Genomic DNA, 18,054 nt, shown 5'->3' on the forward strand with positions numbered 1-18,054 from the left:
AGACACAAGCCGTTATATACAGGATGGGTAGACAACACGGTCCCACTGCAAAGCATAGGGAACTGTATCCAACATCCGGGGTAAGTCAGAGTGGAAAAGAACACGAAAAAGTATACAGAAGTGAAAATGTTAGTCGCTCAGTCGTGTCCGACCCTCTGCGACCCCATGGACTGTAGCCTGCCGGTCTCCTCTGCCTATGGAATTCTCCAGGCAAGAACACTGAAGTGGGTAGCCTTTCCCTTCTCCAGGGGATCTTCCTGACGCAGGGATCCACCTCAGGTCTCCTGCATTACTGGCGGGTTCTTTACCATCTGAGCCACCAGGGAAGACAATGAGTCATGTTGCTGGACAGCAGAAATGAACACAACACTGCCAATCAACTATACTTCAATAAAAGAGATTTAAAAAAAAAAGACTAGTCTTGAGTTAAGGAGAAGCTTTAAACCGGGGAGAAAACCCACAGGAAATACTGAGAGGATTCCAGAGTAGGGGTGGGCTGCGGGCAGCGTGTGAAAGCTGACACCGCAGAGAGCATCGCCTGCCAGGCTCTGCGAGAGGGAGAGATGGAGTCAGAAAGTCCAGCCACACGGGGTGAGTGCCCGGTCCTGTGAAGCCCCCAGGGACGGGAGTGCATGTCTGGACACAGCCCGGGGTGGAGCAGAGGAAGCAACTTGAGCCAATAGCCTGGGCTTAAACTGAGCTTCCTGTAGGTGCCGTGAGATCCTGCGCAAGGCAGGTGATATGGCTTGAGCCTCAGTTTTCCCACCTGTAAAATGGGAAGGCGTGCTCCTGGTCCAATGAGGTCATCCTGTCCTAGCGAGGTTGAGCTCCGCCCTGGGTGTGGTGTCCAGAACGTGTGAGTCCACAAGTCTATTAATCTCCCCCCAAGATGCCTTTCCCATTGGAGGGAGACCACAGTCTCAGAGCCTCAGGGCAACATGACTGGTGTCTCCCCCGCCACTGCTGTCATGCCCTGTCAAGGGCACACTGAGACCCCTTCCAGCGGCTCACCCACCTAGCTGGCACCTGACTCCACATTTCACACTCAAAATCTCAAGCCACATCATGGAATTTTCTAGAATGACTTGACCAGTCTATCAGCGGCTTGGGCAGATCTTTCCCTCGATGATTCCACGCGGATGTATTTGTCTGCCCTGGGTGACAGATCAAAGCCTCATCTTACAAGGGCCCCTGGGGTTGTCAGTTCCTTAGAACCCCGGGGTGGTGGCCCCTCACCATCCATCCCTTCTCATCTCACATCAGCAGGGTGGTCAGCTGGGAAACCGTCCTAACACACAACGCCCCCTCTGTTGGGAGGGAGGTGGGGAGGTCCCCGGAGACCAGAGTTGAGTTCTGGCTGTGCCATGGATCCCCAGGGGACTCTGCACACGTCCCTTCCCAGCTGGGCCTCAGGCCCCTGGCACGGCCCTGAGGTCTGTCCAGGGGCTTTGCGCAGTGACCATGCAGAGGCGGTGCTGGTCCTGAGTCCTGATCACCAGGGCACAGGAGGTGAGTCCAATCCGGCCAGAGAGAGGTCCACACAAGCGCGGTGTGGGGTCAGCACCCCTCAGGTGGCCCCGGGACCGTGAGTCCACCTCACGGGCCCCCCTCCCGCCATGTCCAGTCTCATCGTGGGTGTCTGAGGTCTGTGCTGTTGACCCTTTCACAGATAAACAAACCGAGTCTCACCAAGGTCCAGGCCTTGCTCAAGACCACAGGCTTGCCGGTGGCACCAGCCACACAGGGGGGCCCCCTTCCCACCTGCGTGGTTTTCCAAGGTAGCCAAGGAGATCCTCGGAGCCGGGGACTCACCTGTGGGGGAGGGGCGGGAGCTGAACACATGTCCTTGCCAATGAAATAATTATAGACTATGAAAACGGCTCAATTAAATAATTTTTTTTAAAGTGCATATGTACAAACACTTAGCAATTAAGCAGCCAATTTACAAATAGCAATTTTCCAACTGCACTTGCCTTTCATATATCTATTTGCCCGAAGTAGAGTCTATTTTTATGCAAAAGTTTTAATTTGAACAAATCTAGATGGGATGATGACTTTTGAGTTACAGTCAGAAGAACCTGGAGACGGTCTTAGCACTGGGGAAGGTCAGGGTGTAGGTTGGGAGGAAGCCTGGCCCAGAGGAGACCCTGGCTGGGCACTGTTCCCCCCTTCCTCTCTTCTTCCCCCTCTCCCCCCCACCCTCCTTTTTCCCTCTTCCCCTCACTCCTGTTCTCCCTTCTGGACATGCTCAGCTCTCACAGGAATTTTGACCATCCTGAGATGAATCGGGGAGTCTCCCCTCAACAGGCAAGTCCAGGGGGCACTTGTTGGCTGGTGTTCAGACATCAGGCAAATCTGATCGGTTTCTATGGGAAACTTGCCCAGAGATGGATACTTGCTCACTGTAGGTCACACAGCCTTCCTGTTCTGGTGCCTGGTGGCACTGCAGGAGGCGACGGCATTAGGTTCAGGGTTGGTACCCTGGGGCTGTGGGGAGCTTAGAGAAGAATCAGGAATGGAAAGCATTTAATTGAGTCATCCGTGCCTCAAGCTTGGTGAGCTCATAATAGAGATACCGCACTCCAGGTACCAAGAGACGGGGACCTGCCTGTGCATCATCCGGTGTCTGGGGTGACCCCAGGCAGTTCTGATTTCCATCTCTGGTTTGCATACTGAGCGATGCTTATTTCTGGCAGCACCTGGACCCACAGGAAGAGGCAGGGACCACGCAGCACTTCACTTTCCACTTTCCTTTCTTGGGATAAATCTTCTCAACACGGACACCATCCCTGCTGGACTTGTTCTTCTTGTATTTCTTTGAGAAGCAGGTGGTCTGAGGAAAGAATGAAGTGAAATCTGGACACTCGTGTGGCCCCCAGGAAACAAGGTCTGCCTGGGTGAGGGTTTCCTCAAGGAAACCGGCCTCAGGGCAGGCAGGCCAGGAGGCAGATAACAGGCAGCGTTGCTTCAGGAGAAGGGCACGTGACCACGGCCTTTTCCATTCACAGGGGCCCCAGGGACTCTGATTGCATCCCTCTGGTGCCTGAAGGGGAAACCGATGCCCAACCCTGAGGGTGTGCCTGAAGCTCACACCCAGTAGCAGCAAGGGGGCACAGCCCAGACCCCGACCACTAGACCCCTCATTCCCAGTTAGCCCAATACCACAGTACCTCTCGACCTCAGGGGTCTCAGGACGCCCCAGCTGGTGCCAGGTGAGGGGTGGCCCAGGCTGTGGGCACAGGGAAAATGTGCTTCTCTGAACTCTCCCATCTTCCAGCCCCACTGCATCCTGCAGGCTTGGTCGGGTGCTGGTGAGCAAGCCTCAGGTTTGTCCTGACTCCCAGTCCAGTCCTAAGCCACCCCGGGGGCCATACCTGATCTGAGCAGTATCTCCCATGCCACGCAGGTCACCCTCCACCGCCTCCCACCATCTAACGCTTCACCTGCCCCTGCTCAAGCAATTCCACCCCCCTGGGCACACATCCTGCCTTCCTTTCTGCTCCTCCCCCGTCCCTCAGTCACTCCAGTCCTCCTAAAAGAGCAGTGATGACGAGCTCCTCCCGGCTGCTTCGAGACACTGTCTAACATGCTTCACCTGGTCATTCTGCTCATCCCCCTGAGACGGCACGTTCCAGACGGGGACGCTGACCTGACCACAGAGCCCCGCTCACACCCTGCAGAGCCCGCCACAGCCTCAGTATGTGTCCAGACCAGCGAGCCCGGTAGAAATAGGAGGCAAGTCACCTGTGGATTGTCATGAAAAAGTAGAAACGGGTGACTTGAAAAGCCCTGGAGGCACCTGGAAGGTATATTTCTAAGGCAGAGAAGCTAGTCTGAAAAGGCTACAGACGGCATGATCCCAATACCGTACGTGATATTCTGGGAAAGGCAGAACTATGGAGACAGTGAAAGGATCAGTGGTTACGGGGCTGGGACAGGGAGGGAGGGTGCCCAGGTGGGCCCAGGGTAATTTAGGCGGTGACGCTGCTCTCTGTGACACTACGGTGGTGGGTCCTTGTCGCCGCACATTTGTCCATAGAACGTACCAGCCAAGAGCGGCCCCTGTGTGAGCTGTAGACTCTGGGTGACAATGCTGTCGTCAGAGTGGGCGCAGCAGCTGAACACACGTGCTGCTCTGGCAGGGAGTGGAGATTACGCACGCATGGGGCCCGAAGACCCGGGGAACCTCGGTACCTTCCTCTCCATTTAGCTCTGAACCTAAAAGTCCTCTTAAAAAATTATTCATGAAAGAAACGGGTGTGATGCATCTTAGTAATAGATTTTATTTAGTTCGGTATATCCAAAATACTATGTCAACAGGCAAGCAATATGGGGCTTCCCCAGTGGCTCAGCGGTGAAGAATCCGCCTACAATGCAGGAGCCGCAGGAGACGTGGGTTTGATCCCTGGGCCGGGAAGATCCCCTGGACAAGGGCACAGCGACTCACTGCAGTATTCTTGCCTGGGAAATCCCACGGATGGAGGAGCCTGGCGGGCCACAGTCCATAGGGTTGCAAAGAGTCGGACACGACTGAAGCGACTTGGTACAGAAACCAATATGACATTATAATGAAATCTTTTGCATTCTTTCGATCTACTAAATGGTGTCTGTAATGCAGGGCAGGTCCAGGCTCTCTGTGGCGTCTGGGGCCATTCACGCCTGGTCCGTCCACCTCTTCAGTCCCTGGCCCTGTCATCTGTCTCGTGATCCATGGTAGCCCCTCTGGCTACTCACCCTGCTTTTCATGGTACCCCAGACCTGGCTCAAATGCCCACTCGGGGAAGGAGAAGTAACACCTCCCAAAGACTGTTGCTGTTTCTGTGTGTGCTCAGTCATGTCTGACTCTTGGCCATCCCATGGACTGAGGCCCACCGGGCTCCTCTGTCCATGGGATTTCCCAGGCAAGAATACTGGAGTGGGTTGCCATTTCCTCCTCCAGGAACCCTCAAAGATACCACATCCTAATCCTTGAAGCCTGTGGATACGTCACATGGCAAGGGGGACTTTGCAGGTGTGCTAAGATGGACAGACAGCAGGGAGTTCCCTGGTGGTCCAGTGGTTAGGCCACTTTCACCGCCAGGGGCCCAGGTTCAACCTCTGACCCAAAAACAAAGATCCCACAAGCCAAGTGGCTTGGACAAAAAAAGAATGTGGGGAGATTATCCTGGATGATCTGTGTGAGCCCTGTGTAATCCCAAGGGTCTTCATCATAGGAGTAAGAGAGAACTTGTACTGTAGTTGAAGGCAATTTGACTATGGAAGCGGAGACTGGAGGCATCTATTTTGAAGATGGAGGTGGGGCCATGAGCCCAGGAGTGCAGGAGGCCTCTGGAAGCTGGAAAAGACAAAGAAATGGATTGCCCCCACCCCGAACCTTCCAGCAGGTGTTCCAAGGCATCAAGATGCCTTGATTTTAGCCCAGAAAACCATTTTGGACTTTTGATCTCCTGAGCTGCATAATAATCGATGTGTCTTGTTGTAAGTCTCTAACTTTCTGGTAATTTGTTACAGCAGCTACTGGAAATTCATTCACCGCCCCCACCTTGGGGATCACCAGCCACCCAGTCAGCACTGGCCACCTCCTCCTCTGATCCCATTATCCACTGGGACCCCCTCAAGGACAATAGGAGATGAAGAGGGCCTGGGTGGAGTGCTGGTGGTGTTGGGGTGAAATGTAAATAATTCAGGAGGAAGAGTTGACAAGATGGGAGATCTGTGGATTGGCTGGGCAGTGAAGATTGCTGGGAGAAATATCAATAACCTCAGATATGCAGATGACACCACCCTTATGGCAGAAAGTGAAAAAGAACTAAAGAGCCTCTTGATGAAAGTGAAAGAGGAGAGTGTAAAAGTTGGCTTAGAACTCAACATTTAGAAAACTAAGATCATGGCATCTGGTCCCAGCACTTCATGGCAAATAGATGGGGAAACAATGGAAACAGTGACAGGCTTTATGCTTTGGGGGCTTCAAAATCACTGCAGATGGTGACTGCACCCATGAAATTAAGACGCTTGCTCCTTGGAAGAAAAGCTATGACCAACCTAGACAGCATATTAAAAAGCAGAGCCATTACTTTGCCAACAAAGGTCCATCTAGTCAAAGCTATGGTTTTTCCAGTGGTCATGTATGGATGTGAGAGTTGAACTGTAAAGAAAGCTGAGCGCTGAAGAATTGTTGCTTTTGAACTGTGGTGTTGGAGAAGACTGAGAGTCCCTTGAAGTGCAAAGAGATCCAACTAGTCCATCCTAAAGGAAATCAGTCCTGAATATTCATTGGAAGAACTGATGCTAAAGCTGAAACTCCAATACTTTGGCCACTTGATGCAAATAACTGACTCATTTGAAAAGACTCTAATGCTGGGAAAGATTGAAGGTGGGAGGAGAAGGGGGTCTCAGAGGATGAGATGGTTGGATGGCATCACTGACTCGATGGACATGAGTTTGAGTAAGCTCTGGGAATTGGTGATGGACAGGGAAGCCTGGTGTGCTGCAGTCCACGGTTCGCAAAGAGTCAGACATGACTGAGTGACGGAACTGAACTGGACTGAGGGTGGCATGGGAGCTGAGCATGCCCCCTGGCCCTGAGATGGGAATGAGCATGGCTCCTGGCCTTGAGCGGGGGTGACGTCCCCCCTTAGAGTCTCCCAAGGTTCTCTGGATGTGTCCATCTGTCTGCTCTCTCCGTCTCACCAGCCAGCTTGCCATCCCCACAGGGCAGGGCAGTGTCTGTCCTACTCACCAGGGGATGAAGTGACTAGCACATAGTAGATCTGCAATAAACCTGTGTGGTGGGAATGGACTTGAATACAGAAATTTCAATTCGCAGTCCTAGTGTGAAGCTTACAGCATAAAAGAACTGAACAAAATAAAAGAAAAGAGTTAAATGAAAGAGTGAATGAATGAATGAACTGATGTCCCCAGTCCCTGGCAAGTGGCCATTGGAGGAATTGGATTGCATTCCTGTAGGCTGAGGCATTCCTGATGCTCCACAGCTGGACTCTGCTCTGAGCAGGCCCCTCCGTCCCTGTCCAGCAGGAGAGGGGAGGGGGGCCCTATCCTTGGGCCTTTGAACCTGCGCCTCCGTCTACCTGGAACAGTGCTAGCTCCTGGGGTTGTCATATTAAGTACCATACTGCCTTTAGACAATGGCAACTGTTATCCACGGTCTGGAGACTGGAAGCCTGGGTTCTGGGGGTTGCAAGTGTTGGGTCCTCCTGGAGGATCTAGGGGAAATCTGTTCCTTGCCTCTCTCTCTGAGCTCCTGGGGGTGGCTGGCAGTCCTTGGTGTCTGTAGCTGGCACGGAGCACCCTCTCTTCCTTCCTTCCCATCTCAACCCAGTGTCTGAGGGGCCTTCCCTGCCACGCTCTGAGACAGCACTCTACCGCTCCTTCTGTCCCCCACCCTGTTTATGCTTCTTCCCAGTCCCTGTCTCCTTTGACAGAGTTGTGTTTTTGCTTTTTTATCAGCCACCTCCCCGGGCCCTGATAGAATATAGATTCCAGGCTGCAGGGCCTGGGTCCCACTCTCCCTGCTGAGGGCTCACACCAGCAGGCACCCTTGAGTGAGCAGGTGTGAACAGGCTGCTGTGGCCACAGATGGGGGAAGGGAGGCAGCTGGGCTGGGGTGTCTGGACAGAGGGAAGGGTAGACAGCCAAGTGTCTGGAAGGCAGAGCCTTTCACAGGTCTTAGAGGTGGCTTGTTGGGGGTGGGAGGGAGAGGGAAGGGGATCAAGAGGCTGGAGGTTGCCAGGCACAGGCTTCCAAGCACAGCTGTTTGTTTCCCTGGGGATTCTGGAATTTCCTGGGTCTTTAAATCGATTCCTCCCATAATGGGCCTCCAGCTTCCTCCTTCCCGAAGAAAATCAGTTCTCCAAGGTGTTGAGAGTAAGTGCTTCCCTAATGATACCTGGGGAGGGGAGTGGGTAGAGAGTCAGAGGATCCTGTTGAGGGAAGGAGACTGGGGAGAGGGCAGCCCCTGCTGGAGTTCCCGGGAGTCAGGGGGCACAGGGGCTGCTTTCTGTCCTAGCCTGGGGAAGGACCTTGTGACCTCAGGCCTTTGGGGACAAGGGGCCACTGAGCACCAGGGCCATAAACATGACCCATCTTTCTGGAGCCTCAGGGAAAGGGCAGGCTTAGGGAAGAGGCAGGGAGGAGGCACATCCCTGTAGAAAGGTGAGGATGTACTATGATGGGATGGAGCTACAGCACTGCAGGTGGGGTGGGGCACTTACCCTGGGCAGCTCCAGGCCTCCCCCTGGACCCCGGCCACACTGGGGGAGCCTGAGACTCACAGCCCGACCCAGCCCTTCGATGAGTCCAGAGAGGGCAAAGGGCTGCCCTGGCTACCTGCAGCCCAGGCCCCACACAGGCCCCGTCAATAGCTGGGATCGGCCACCCTCAGCCCTGGAGCTCAGCTCCATCCAAACCTGTCTCAGTGGCGATCAGATGGACAGATCCAAGGGGCGGCAGCCCAGCGGGCCTCAGCAGTCCCCAGCAGCCCTGGGCGCCCGCTCCTGTCATTGTCCCCACCTCGGGGTGAGCTTCCTGACCGGTCAGAAGACTGGATACTCTGGGAGAAACTGAGGCCTCTGGGACTCCACATGTCAGTTTTGGGGGGTGGGGTGGAAAGTGCCACCTGGGTTGGACTGTGCCTCTGGCTCTGTGGTCACTACACGTTTTAACCGGCTGGTTCCAAGGAGCGCTGGGCCCAGGGTCCCTGAGCTGAGCTCAGCTGAGGATGCTGAGTTTTGACATAGGATTAATTCCGCATCCAGATGTGCTGGCTGCTGTGAAATTGCCCTTGATGGGTGTATCTCTTCCACTGCTGTGGCTGCTCTGGGCGGAGGTTAGAGCTCGGAGGTTCCTTCCTGCAGCCCTTGCCTCACAGACAGGAACATGGGCCCCTGGACAGGAGGGACTGGCCCCCAGGCCCTGCTGAGTAGAGCAGGTGCTGACGCCCACGAGCTGGCTCGAAGACAGGGGTCTGATTCCCAGGGGCCCTGGGGGCACACGTGGTCAGGGAGGAGGGTGCAGCTCCCTGGAGGAACTCACGGCCCGGAAAGGGAAAAGGACGAGCAGACAGGACTCAGGGTGGCAGGGACCTTCCGTAGAACAAACAGAACGCCAGCTGTTTGGGCGGGCTACTATGCACGTCCTGAGTCGGCCACCTGTTAGCTGAGTGATTTCGGGCAGGAACAGATCCCCTCTGGCCCTCTGCAAGATGGACATAGGGACATAATCTGTCAGGGTTTTCTGAGGAGTCAAAATAACATGGCCAGGACCTGCGAGACCCCTCCTAACGAGAGTGATGCAGCTATGGTAGAACTCGCACAGACCGTGGACAGGGTGGGACACTGTGGAATGCCTGGGGCAGGTGGCTCGCTGGAAGACAGAGCTGGGCGAGTCCTGGGTGTCCCCAGAGACCCCTGGCACACAGCCTGTGCCAGACACCATCAGTACACACAGGCGTGGCGGGGACCCATTGCTGACAGTTGTCATCCTGCCCTCCACAGGTCGTCGGACTTTGGGACATCCTACACCAAGCTCACCCTCCAGCCTGGCGTCACCACTGTCATCGACAACTTCTACATCTGCCCGACCAACAAGAGGAAGGTAGGTGCCGCGCCCGCCACCTCTCTGGGCATGGCAGGCGGTGGGGGACTGGTGCCACCTTGCTCCTCTGGGGCCCTGAAGGCAGGTGAGGTGTCTACCTCCCAGCTCTCTGTGTCTCCCTTCGCTCTTCCACCTGCGTTCATTTGGACAAAGGGGTTTAAAACAGCGGCTGTGCCTGGGGGCAGGGAAGGTTGTCCTGATGTCTGTGTCTGCCCCTGCCCTGGGCCAGCCTCCATCCAGGCAGAGTGGGGGTTGGGGGGTGTAGTGGCTGCTCTAGAGGGAGAAAGAGTCTTCTGGTCTGGAGTCCTGGCAAAGCAGCGAAAAACTGTCTGATCTCCTGCCTTTTGTTGTCGTTGTTGATTTGGTTTTTCATCTGAACTTTACTTTCTGTTTTCTTGGTCTGAGAGTCTCCTGACTCTGCTCTCTGCCTAGGTGCGGGTCAGGGAACTCGGCCATTTCCAGGTACTGGCACTCATGCTAAGTTCTAAGAGAACTTGGGCTTTTGCAAAGCCAGGGTTGCCTCCTGGCCCCCTGGGGACCCCAGAATGAGTCAGAGGAAGCAGTGCGGGTGTGCCCCAGCTGTTCTGCATGCTTGACTCCCTCCAGAGAAACAGATCCGTGTCACAGAGAGGGGCCTGGACGGGCCAGGCACCTCCTGGGGAATGCAGTGTAACCCCGCACTGGGGATTAGAACACAGAGCCTGACACTTGCTCACATGAGGGCGGCCCACGGCACGGACAGATGCTCTGATGATGACTTTCATGGACAGCGTGGAGCAGCGTAAAGCCTGGGAAGGCCTGTGTAGGCTGAGGACATCCCAGGAAGGGAGTCATAGATGCCAGAGGGCTCCATGCGGAGGGCACTGGAGGGTGTGATGGCTAAACTCGTGGTGGGTTACTGGGCCCAGAGGAGTCGGTGTGTGCGTGCACTTGGCAGGTTCTGCAGGGACCAAAGCCCCCTTGCAGGGTTTTACGGAACATGAGAACTGGAGTGTGTGGCCATTTGCTGGGGGATGTCCAGGTCATCTTGGTGGCACATTTTAATGTGATGTCAGCTTTCTGCAGGTCGTCCCCCCTCCCCTTTCCTTGACTTTTACTGCTGTAAAGGTTTCTTGATGGACAGAACTGGAATGCGGAGGTGGGGAGGGCTGCTGGGGGGAGGGGGCATGTCCATGGGGACACTGGCACCTGGAGGGGACTCGGGACTGAAGAGAGAAAGGCAGGGGGTTGCTTTCACCAGTGCCTGAGTCTCCCTAGACCCTGCCTGGGGTCCTCACATGCATGGTCTCACTCTGTTCCTGGAAAGGAGGGGTTAATATCCCATTTTCCAGGGCAGAAAACTAAGGCCTAGGAAAGTGAGGCTACCACCCGATCATCACACAGCTGGTGGTGGGAGACCTGGGTTTGACCCCAGCCTCACCCGGCTCCAAAGCTGGGAGTTTCCTTTGTGGAGAAATGACAGTGAGTGGGAGGGAGTGACCCCCACCCACTACCACCACCACACTCACAGCATCCACAGCTCAGCCTCACCTGCCCCCAAGCGGTCTTCATCCTGTGTCCGACTCCAGCCCAGCTCGGAAAGAAGACAGCTGGAATCGAACCCTCATTCTGCTGTGAGCAGCTCGCCTTTCCTGAGGGCTGCCCCTGCCCTCTGAGCCGCAGGGCTCTCTTGGGGGGTGGTCAGCGAGGGATACGCCCAGGCAGCACCCCAGGCTAGGCCTGGGCACAACAGCGTGTGGAGCGAGGAGGCCCTTCATCGCTCACGAGAGCGGAGTGCTGGGACGGGCAAGAACAGACACCCTGCCTCCTGCCTGCTGTCTTCTTTCTTCCTGGGGTCACTGATTCGGAGGTGAGGCCAAGGAGGGCTCCTGGGGGCTGGTGCTGACCCACGCCAGAGAGCCCCGTCCACCTTTAGACTCTAGGCAACAGTGGACACAGAAGGTCACGCCACTCATCCCCTTTGCATCCCCAAAGTTCCGTCTGTCTGGCCAGCCTGGCCCTGAAGCCATCCCCAAGCTGCTGTTCATGGTCCCTGTGAGAGGGGACCCCTCGCCAGCTGGGGTGTGACCGTGGCTCCAGGGCTGGCCCCAAAGGCGGTGTCCACCTTTGGAAACGAGACAGGCAGAGGCAACTGTGCAGGCATGCAGCAGGGTGTCTCTGAGGCTGGGAGATCAGGGGAGGCTTCGTGTAGAGCCAGGCCTACAGCAGGAAGGACAGACAGACCCTGGCCCTGCGTGCAGCAGCCGCCAGGGCAAAGGCGGTGGGGTGGGCGTTAATGAGATGATGGGCAGGAACTCAGCAAGGGGGCTTCAGATAGGGCATCTGAGCAGGCCAAGGACACCCGGAGTGAGGCATCCATGCTGACCCCCTGGGGGCTCGGGCAGATGGAGGGTGGGGGGAGGGCTCCAACTGGGGCACAAAGCAGAGTCTCTTCTGCAGACAACATCTGGACAGGTGCAGGCAGGGAGAAGTCTGCATCTTTAGAGAAAAGGAGAACACTCATCAGTGATGCCCTTGAGAGGGTATTTGAGAATTTAGCCTGGAAATACGGCTGGGGGTAGACCTGTGCCCTGCGCAAGCACTCGGCTGATGTTGAAGGAACGAATGAATGAGTGAGTGAGCGTCACAAGCAGCAGCTGGTCCTGCTGAACGGATGCCATTGCCTCGTGGTCTTTTCTGATCCCCGGATTCCCCCTACACCTGGGAGAGCAGGTGTGGAGGGCCCGTGGTGTGCTGGGCGACAGCCCCCAGCCACCCGGAAGGGGCCTGTGTGTGTGAGGCCTGGGGCTCCTTCCTGGGGTTGCCTGGGGCCCCCTGAATTTGAGGGGGTCCAGGGAGCAGCACCTAGACTGGGGACCTCTGTCCTCATTCCAGCTCTGACATGACCCCCCAGCCAGGGGACATCAGGGAGGTCCGTCCCCAGGTGTCTCATCTCTTAATGGGGTGATGATCAAGGGAAGACACGCCAAGCGAGTGCAGAAAGCACCTCGCTCATTTCACTGCCCGTCGCGGTGCACACTGGCGGCCAGCTCCCGGAGGCGTCCCCTCCCCAGTGTCTGCCACCGGTGATGTTGCTGTGTGTGAAGTGCACAGCCTTAGCGCTCAGCTCATTCTCAAGAAATCGGGAAGCAGAAAACCGCAGTCGCTGTTACAGAAAAGGCTGATGTGAGACCACGTCAGATGAAGAGCCGGAAGCCACAGGGATCGCTGAGGGTGGGGGAGAGACGGGGGGGCCACGTGCTGGTCTGCGAACTTCTGAAGGGTGGTCCTAGGGGTCGGGGAGCAGCCCAGGCACACTGCACACCGCCCTTAGAGCTCAGCCCATTCTCAGGAAACATGGGAGCAATGGGCTGGACTGGGGCTGGGGTGGGGCCCCGTCAGGAAAAGCGGAAACGTCCTCTTGCCATTGCATTCATGCATTCGCTCTGCAGCTTCCCTGCTCCTCAGCCACGCCCCGGCGATCGTGCAGAGCACGCCAGGCCCTGGTCCAGAACCGGATGTCAATAGTCGTCATTTATTTGTGTGGATGTGGGGCATGACTTGGGGGTTTGCATCATCACCTGTACTGCTCAGATGAGAAAACAGAGACTCGCGGGAAGCTGGGCGAGCTGTCCAGGTCACCCAGCTGGTGGGGTAGCTCAGCTGTCACCAATGCAGTAAACATATTGTGTCTGTACTTGGCATTGAGCAAGGTTCGAATCCAGTTCTGCTGGATGCCAGAGCACGCTCTATCACACCCTCGAGCTCACCGGGCACCCTGCAGCAAAGTTCCCGGGAGCAGATAGGGGTCCCCATGTTGGTGCAAGCCCAGCCCAGACCAGCCCAGCCCAGCCCGCTTTGCTGGAGGTGGGGGTGTCAATAATGTGTGGTGGCTGGACCAGACCCCATCTGACCACAGCTGAGCTGAGTGACTCTGGAAGATCCCATTTCTCCTTCAGGCGTCAGTTTCCCCTTCTGTAAGATGAGAAGGTTGCACTAGGGGTTCTCCAAAGCCCCTCCCAGCTCCAGCATTCTGGACTCTCCTGGGCTCCTCCCCGTGGAGGAGCAGCAGGTGGGGAGTGAGATCCCCGTGGGCAGAGCCCAGACTCTGCTCTGTCCACCGCCTGTGCTGGCTTCTCCTCCACAGGGGGCAAGTTCCACCAGGTCTCCATGCTCCATCTCAACACCAAGCCCCATCCATTCAGCAGATGTGGGTTGAGGTCCTACTATGCGCCAGGCGACAAGCTTGGTGCTGGAGAGTGAGAACCCTTGGTCCAATCATATAGATATCAGATTCAGATGAAGCACCTACTATGTGGTACAGATACCAGATGTAGTTTAAGTACCTGCTGCAGATATCAGATGCAGATTAAACACCTTGCTGGGCCCTGGGATACGGAGGCAAGCTGAACAGACAGTGCAAACCTTCTTGAAGCTTTGAGGCTCTGGTGGAGCCCTGGGAGACCGAACCTCTCTTGCTGCTGCATTTCTGTGGGAGGAATAAGAACAGGGCCCAAAGTGAGCCCTTCCAGTGCAAGAGGTTACCCCAGTGTGAGTCTGATCTGGGAAAAGATCGGGTCCTTTATTTGCAGGGGCGCCTGCGTGAGCGTGCGTGGAGGGGCTACCTCTGCAGTTACCGGCAATGGATAGGTTTTGCAGGAAGATGTGAATGCTATTAGGAGTCCATTTAGCAACAATTACAGACTAAGCAGCACTTTATAGCTCCTTAAGAGACCACTTTGCAAGCTGTCTTACAAAATGAATATCCTTTCATTTTTGTCTTGCCTGTAGTATAACCAGAGCTCCCGCCTTGATGCCCATGGGCACGACATTCTACCATTGTCATGGCATGACCTGAGACCCCGGGGGCCCTGAGGATCCCTCAGTGTTCCCGTATGCCTTCTGTGCTGTCTGAATTCCTGATTTAGCTTTGGACTAGCAGCGTGTTTCTGACTCAGCCTGGAGAACCCCTTGTCAGGGCGAGAGGGTGTGCAGTCACAGCCCAGGGGGAGCTGGCTGGGACATGGAATTGCTTTCAAGTGTCATGGTTTATATTAAAAATTCATGTGAATTTTCACTTTACTTCATGATGTATCAGCGCTGGTTTGAATGCTAAAATCACACACAGAGACACACACACTTTCAACAAAAAAATCCCTGTTAACCTGATGACCCAGGAGAAGGCTCTGGTTTTAAGCCTCAGGACCCCTGGTCCAGCCACCAGCAGGTGCCCTCCTGGGGCCGTGGCTCCTCCTTTGGGAAGCACGGGGCCAGGACAAGATCTCCATCAATTCATCTACTTGTTCATTCTGCTCACTCACCCGAGACGTCCTGAGAAACTGCCACGGGCCAGGCACTCAGGATGGAAATGAATCAGGCCACAAATCTCTCTCTCAAGAAACTTGATGTCGCAGAGTACAAACCATGGCTGGGAAGAGACTGGTCATCCTGATGAACTGCATGAGTTCCGAAGGCCCCTGATGTAGCAGGCCTCCTATTAGGAGTTTTATGTAGGCTACCTCTGATCCCTGCAACCTCCTGTAAAGTAAGGGCTTGTACATCATCTCACAGGCGAAGGAACCAACAGGTCCAGGGTCTCCTCTAAGGCCACACGTGTAGGACAGGTAATAGGCACGCTCTGTCTCTCCATCTCCGCCTCTGTCTCTTGTTAACAGTTGTTTTGTGGCTTCGGTCATGTCCCACTCTTTGCGACCCCAAGACCGTAGACGGCCAGGCTTCTCTGCCCATGGGGTTTCCCAGGCAAGAATACTGGAGTGGGTTGCCAGGTCCTTCTCCAGCCTCTGTCTCTATCTCTCCTCAAATACTTGGGGTTTTGTCCTAAACCTGGTCTCCAACTCTGAGCCCCCTTGCTGATATAGAGACCCTTCCCGCTGCAGAGACCCCGCCCCATCCTGGAATGCACACCCCGCCGACTTACCTGGAGGCCCCGCCCCTCTAGCGCAGAGGCCCCGCCCCCTCCCTGCTGTGGAGGCTCCACCCTTTTCTGGCATGAACCCTGCCCCCTTCTCACAGCTGACCTCCTGGCTCAGCTCCCTTGTCTTGCTTCTTCATTGTGGCCTCCGCGGTACACGGTGGGGGTCTGCCCTCAGGAGGGAGCCGAGGTTAGCCCCGTCCCATGGCCTTGGCCGTTCGCAGACCCTCCTGCTGTCACTCAGAGGACTCCGAGGTGGGGCGATCTCTGTCTGACCTGCCCACATTAAGAGCAGCAGACCCAAGGCATGCCTGCTGCACCCCCGCCCAGACCCCCACCTCCATGCCAGATGGTCAATCAGAGGTTGTTTCCTGGGAGCTTGGAAGCCCAGGTATGCTCCGGTGTTTTAAAGACTGTGCTAAGCATCAGGCCTTCATTTTGTTCCTCCTCTCACTGAGATGGGTCGTGTGGCTGTTGTTTTGAAATCTTCTTCCGGAATGTTGACCAGCATCTCCCTGTTCCGCAGAAGCATCTGACCAGAAAGGGCTGAGGCACAGAGTTGGGGGGGACCCGGCTTGAGGGGGTTCGCTTGCCAGCATCTCCCCACCTGGCTCTCTGGGGTGTAATTGGGGGTCACAGGAAACTCAAGGGTAGCACAGTGCTGGCCCCTGTGGCAAGAATGCTGCGTCTGTGTTGGACAGCGCCAGGGGCTAGTGCCCCTCCACCGAGCCAGGCCAGTGCGTGGCCTGCGGGCACAGTGCCCGCGCCACGGGGACTGTGGGAGGACCAACAGCGTCACTCTGCATCTCTCTGACGGCGCTGTCAGGCCTGAGCCTGGACCCCTGCTCTGTCCTCCCATCAACCTGGGAGGACCTGCCATCTCCTTGTTGTCAGGAAACGGGCTTGAGATGCACACTGAGCTTCAGGCGGCAAGCTCAGGGGTGTCCGCGCCTGTCCTGGGCAGCTGCAGAGCTGGCCACACCCGTGTCTGCGGCCTGCCGCAGTGCAGGGACGTGGGCACCTCAGTGTGGCACCCTTGCGTGCAGTGCTTACACTCAGGCTGTCTCTCTGGACCTGAGCCAGGCCGGGGGGCTGCCACCTCCATGAGAAACCCCTCGGCAACCACCAGGTGCTCCCTTGGAGTGAGTGTGCTCCACCAGTGGTTGGGGGAGCGGGGGGCTGCGGAGCTGGATGCCGGCGGCATCGGTTCTCTGGGGTGGGAGGTGGGCAGGTCTCCTGGAGATGCTTGCCGCCCAGGGAGTGTTCATGGTGCCCTGTGCTCCTGCTTACTTGCAAAGTGAGTCATGTCCAGAGAGCGCTCTCCAGGCAGAATGCCTGCAGGCCACCCGCTGGGGGACCAGGCCCCCCAGGACCATCTGAGTGGGCTGTTCTCAAGGGCGAGACTGGAGGAGTCCTCAGGATGAGATCAGATGCGCTGGCTTGCCTGTTTTTTAAGAAAGCTCTTTTGCTGTGGTGGGGAGACTGGAGTGGACTGAGGGAGAGCCACTCTCCACCCATCTACCTGCCTAGCCACCCACCCATCCATGCATTCATCCAGCCACCCACCCATCCATTTACCCACCCATCCATCCACCCATCCATCCACCCATCTATCCATTCCCCACCCACCCATCCATCCATTCACTCATCCATCCATCCACTCACCCATCCATCCACCCACCCTTCCAGCCACCCACCCATCCACCCACCCATCCATCCATCCACCCATCCATCCATCCATCCATCCACCCGTCCATTCACCCATCCATCTATCCATTCATTCAGGCACCCATCTGTCCATTCACCCACTCACCCATTCATCCACCCATCCATGCATTCATCCAGGCACCCATCCATCCATTCCCCCACCCACCCATCCATTCCCCATCCATCCACCCACCCATCCACTCACTCATCCAGCCATCTGATGGGCATCTGTGTGGCTCCAACACTGGTGGGGTCCAGCTGAGTGATAAAGAGGCTGAACCTAGGTGGGCAGGTTCACAGGGAAAACAAGGACATAGTCAGGAGATGTGTTGTGTTTAGAAGATGCCCCAGCCTTCTGGTCAGTGGGTTAACAGGGACACGGGAGGGCCCTGGAGAGGTGGCAGGCCTTAGGGGGCATATGAAGAGCCAGGATGAGAAGGATGAATCCATCGGCCCATGGCATCCAGAGGTGATACGCAGGATGCCCTCAGGTTGGCCAGGCCGGAGTGGGAGGCAGTGATCAGGGCTCGTGGTACAGAATAGTCACGTGTGCCCCCTGTGGTTCTGATTCTGGGGGGTATCTCTCAGGGGGCCCCCCTCAGCCTGGGCAGGCCTCCCAGCCCTCCTTCCTGTTCCAGAGTTCTCTGATCAGCCTCAGCTTACAAGATGAGGCCAGCGGGGTGGCGTATTCATCCCCACCCCCCTCGGCTCTCTGAGAACAAAGTCAAGGCTCCTGGAAACCCCCTGTGGTCCCCAGGCGTCACCCCCTGCTGCAGCTTGATGCCACACCCCAGAGGTCAGTTACCAGGAGTAGGAGCCCCTGC

General features: G+C 56.3%; 1 protein-coding gene across 2 annotated transcripts in view; it reads left to right on the plus strand.

Annotated features, from left to right (window-relative positions):
* SORCS2 (sortilin related VPS10 domain containing receptor 2) overlaps positions 1 to 18,054 on the plus strand; it is a 493,339-nt gene that overhangs the window by 293,268 nt on the left and 182,017 nt on the right. For both annotated transcript variants that reach the window (XM_061420930.1, XM_061420932.1), the window contains exon 3: positions 9,513 to 9,612. In XM_061420930.1, coding sequence (XP_061276914.1) covers positions 9,513 to 9,612 — 100 coding nt within the window. The remainder of the gene's footprint in view (positions 1 to 9,512; positions 9,613 to 18,054) is intronic.

This window comes from Bos javanicus, chromosome 6 (genome assembly GCF_032452875.1).
Source record: "Bos javanicus breed banteng chromosome 6, ARS-OSU_banteng_1.0, whole genome shotgun sequence".
In the NCBI taxonomy this organism is placed as follows: domain Eukaryota; kingdom Metazoa; phylum Chordata; class Mammalia; order Artiodactyla; family Bovidae; genus Bos; species Bos javanicus.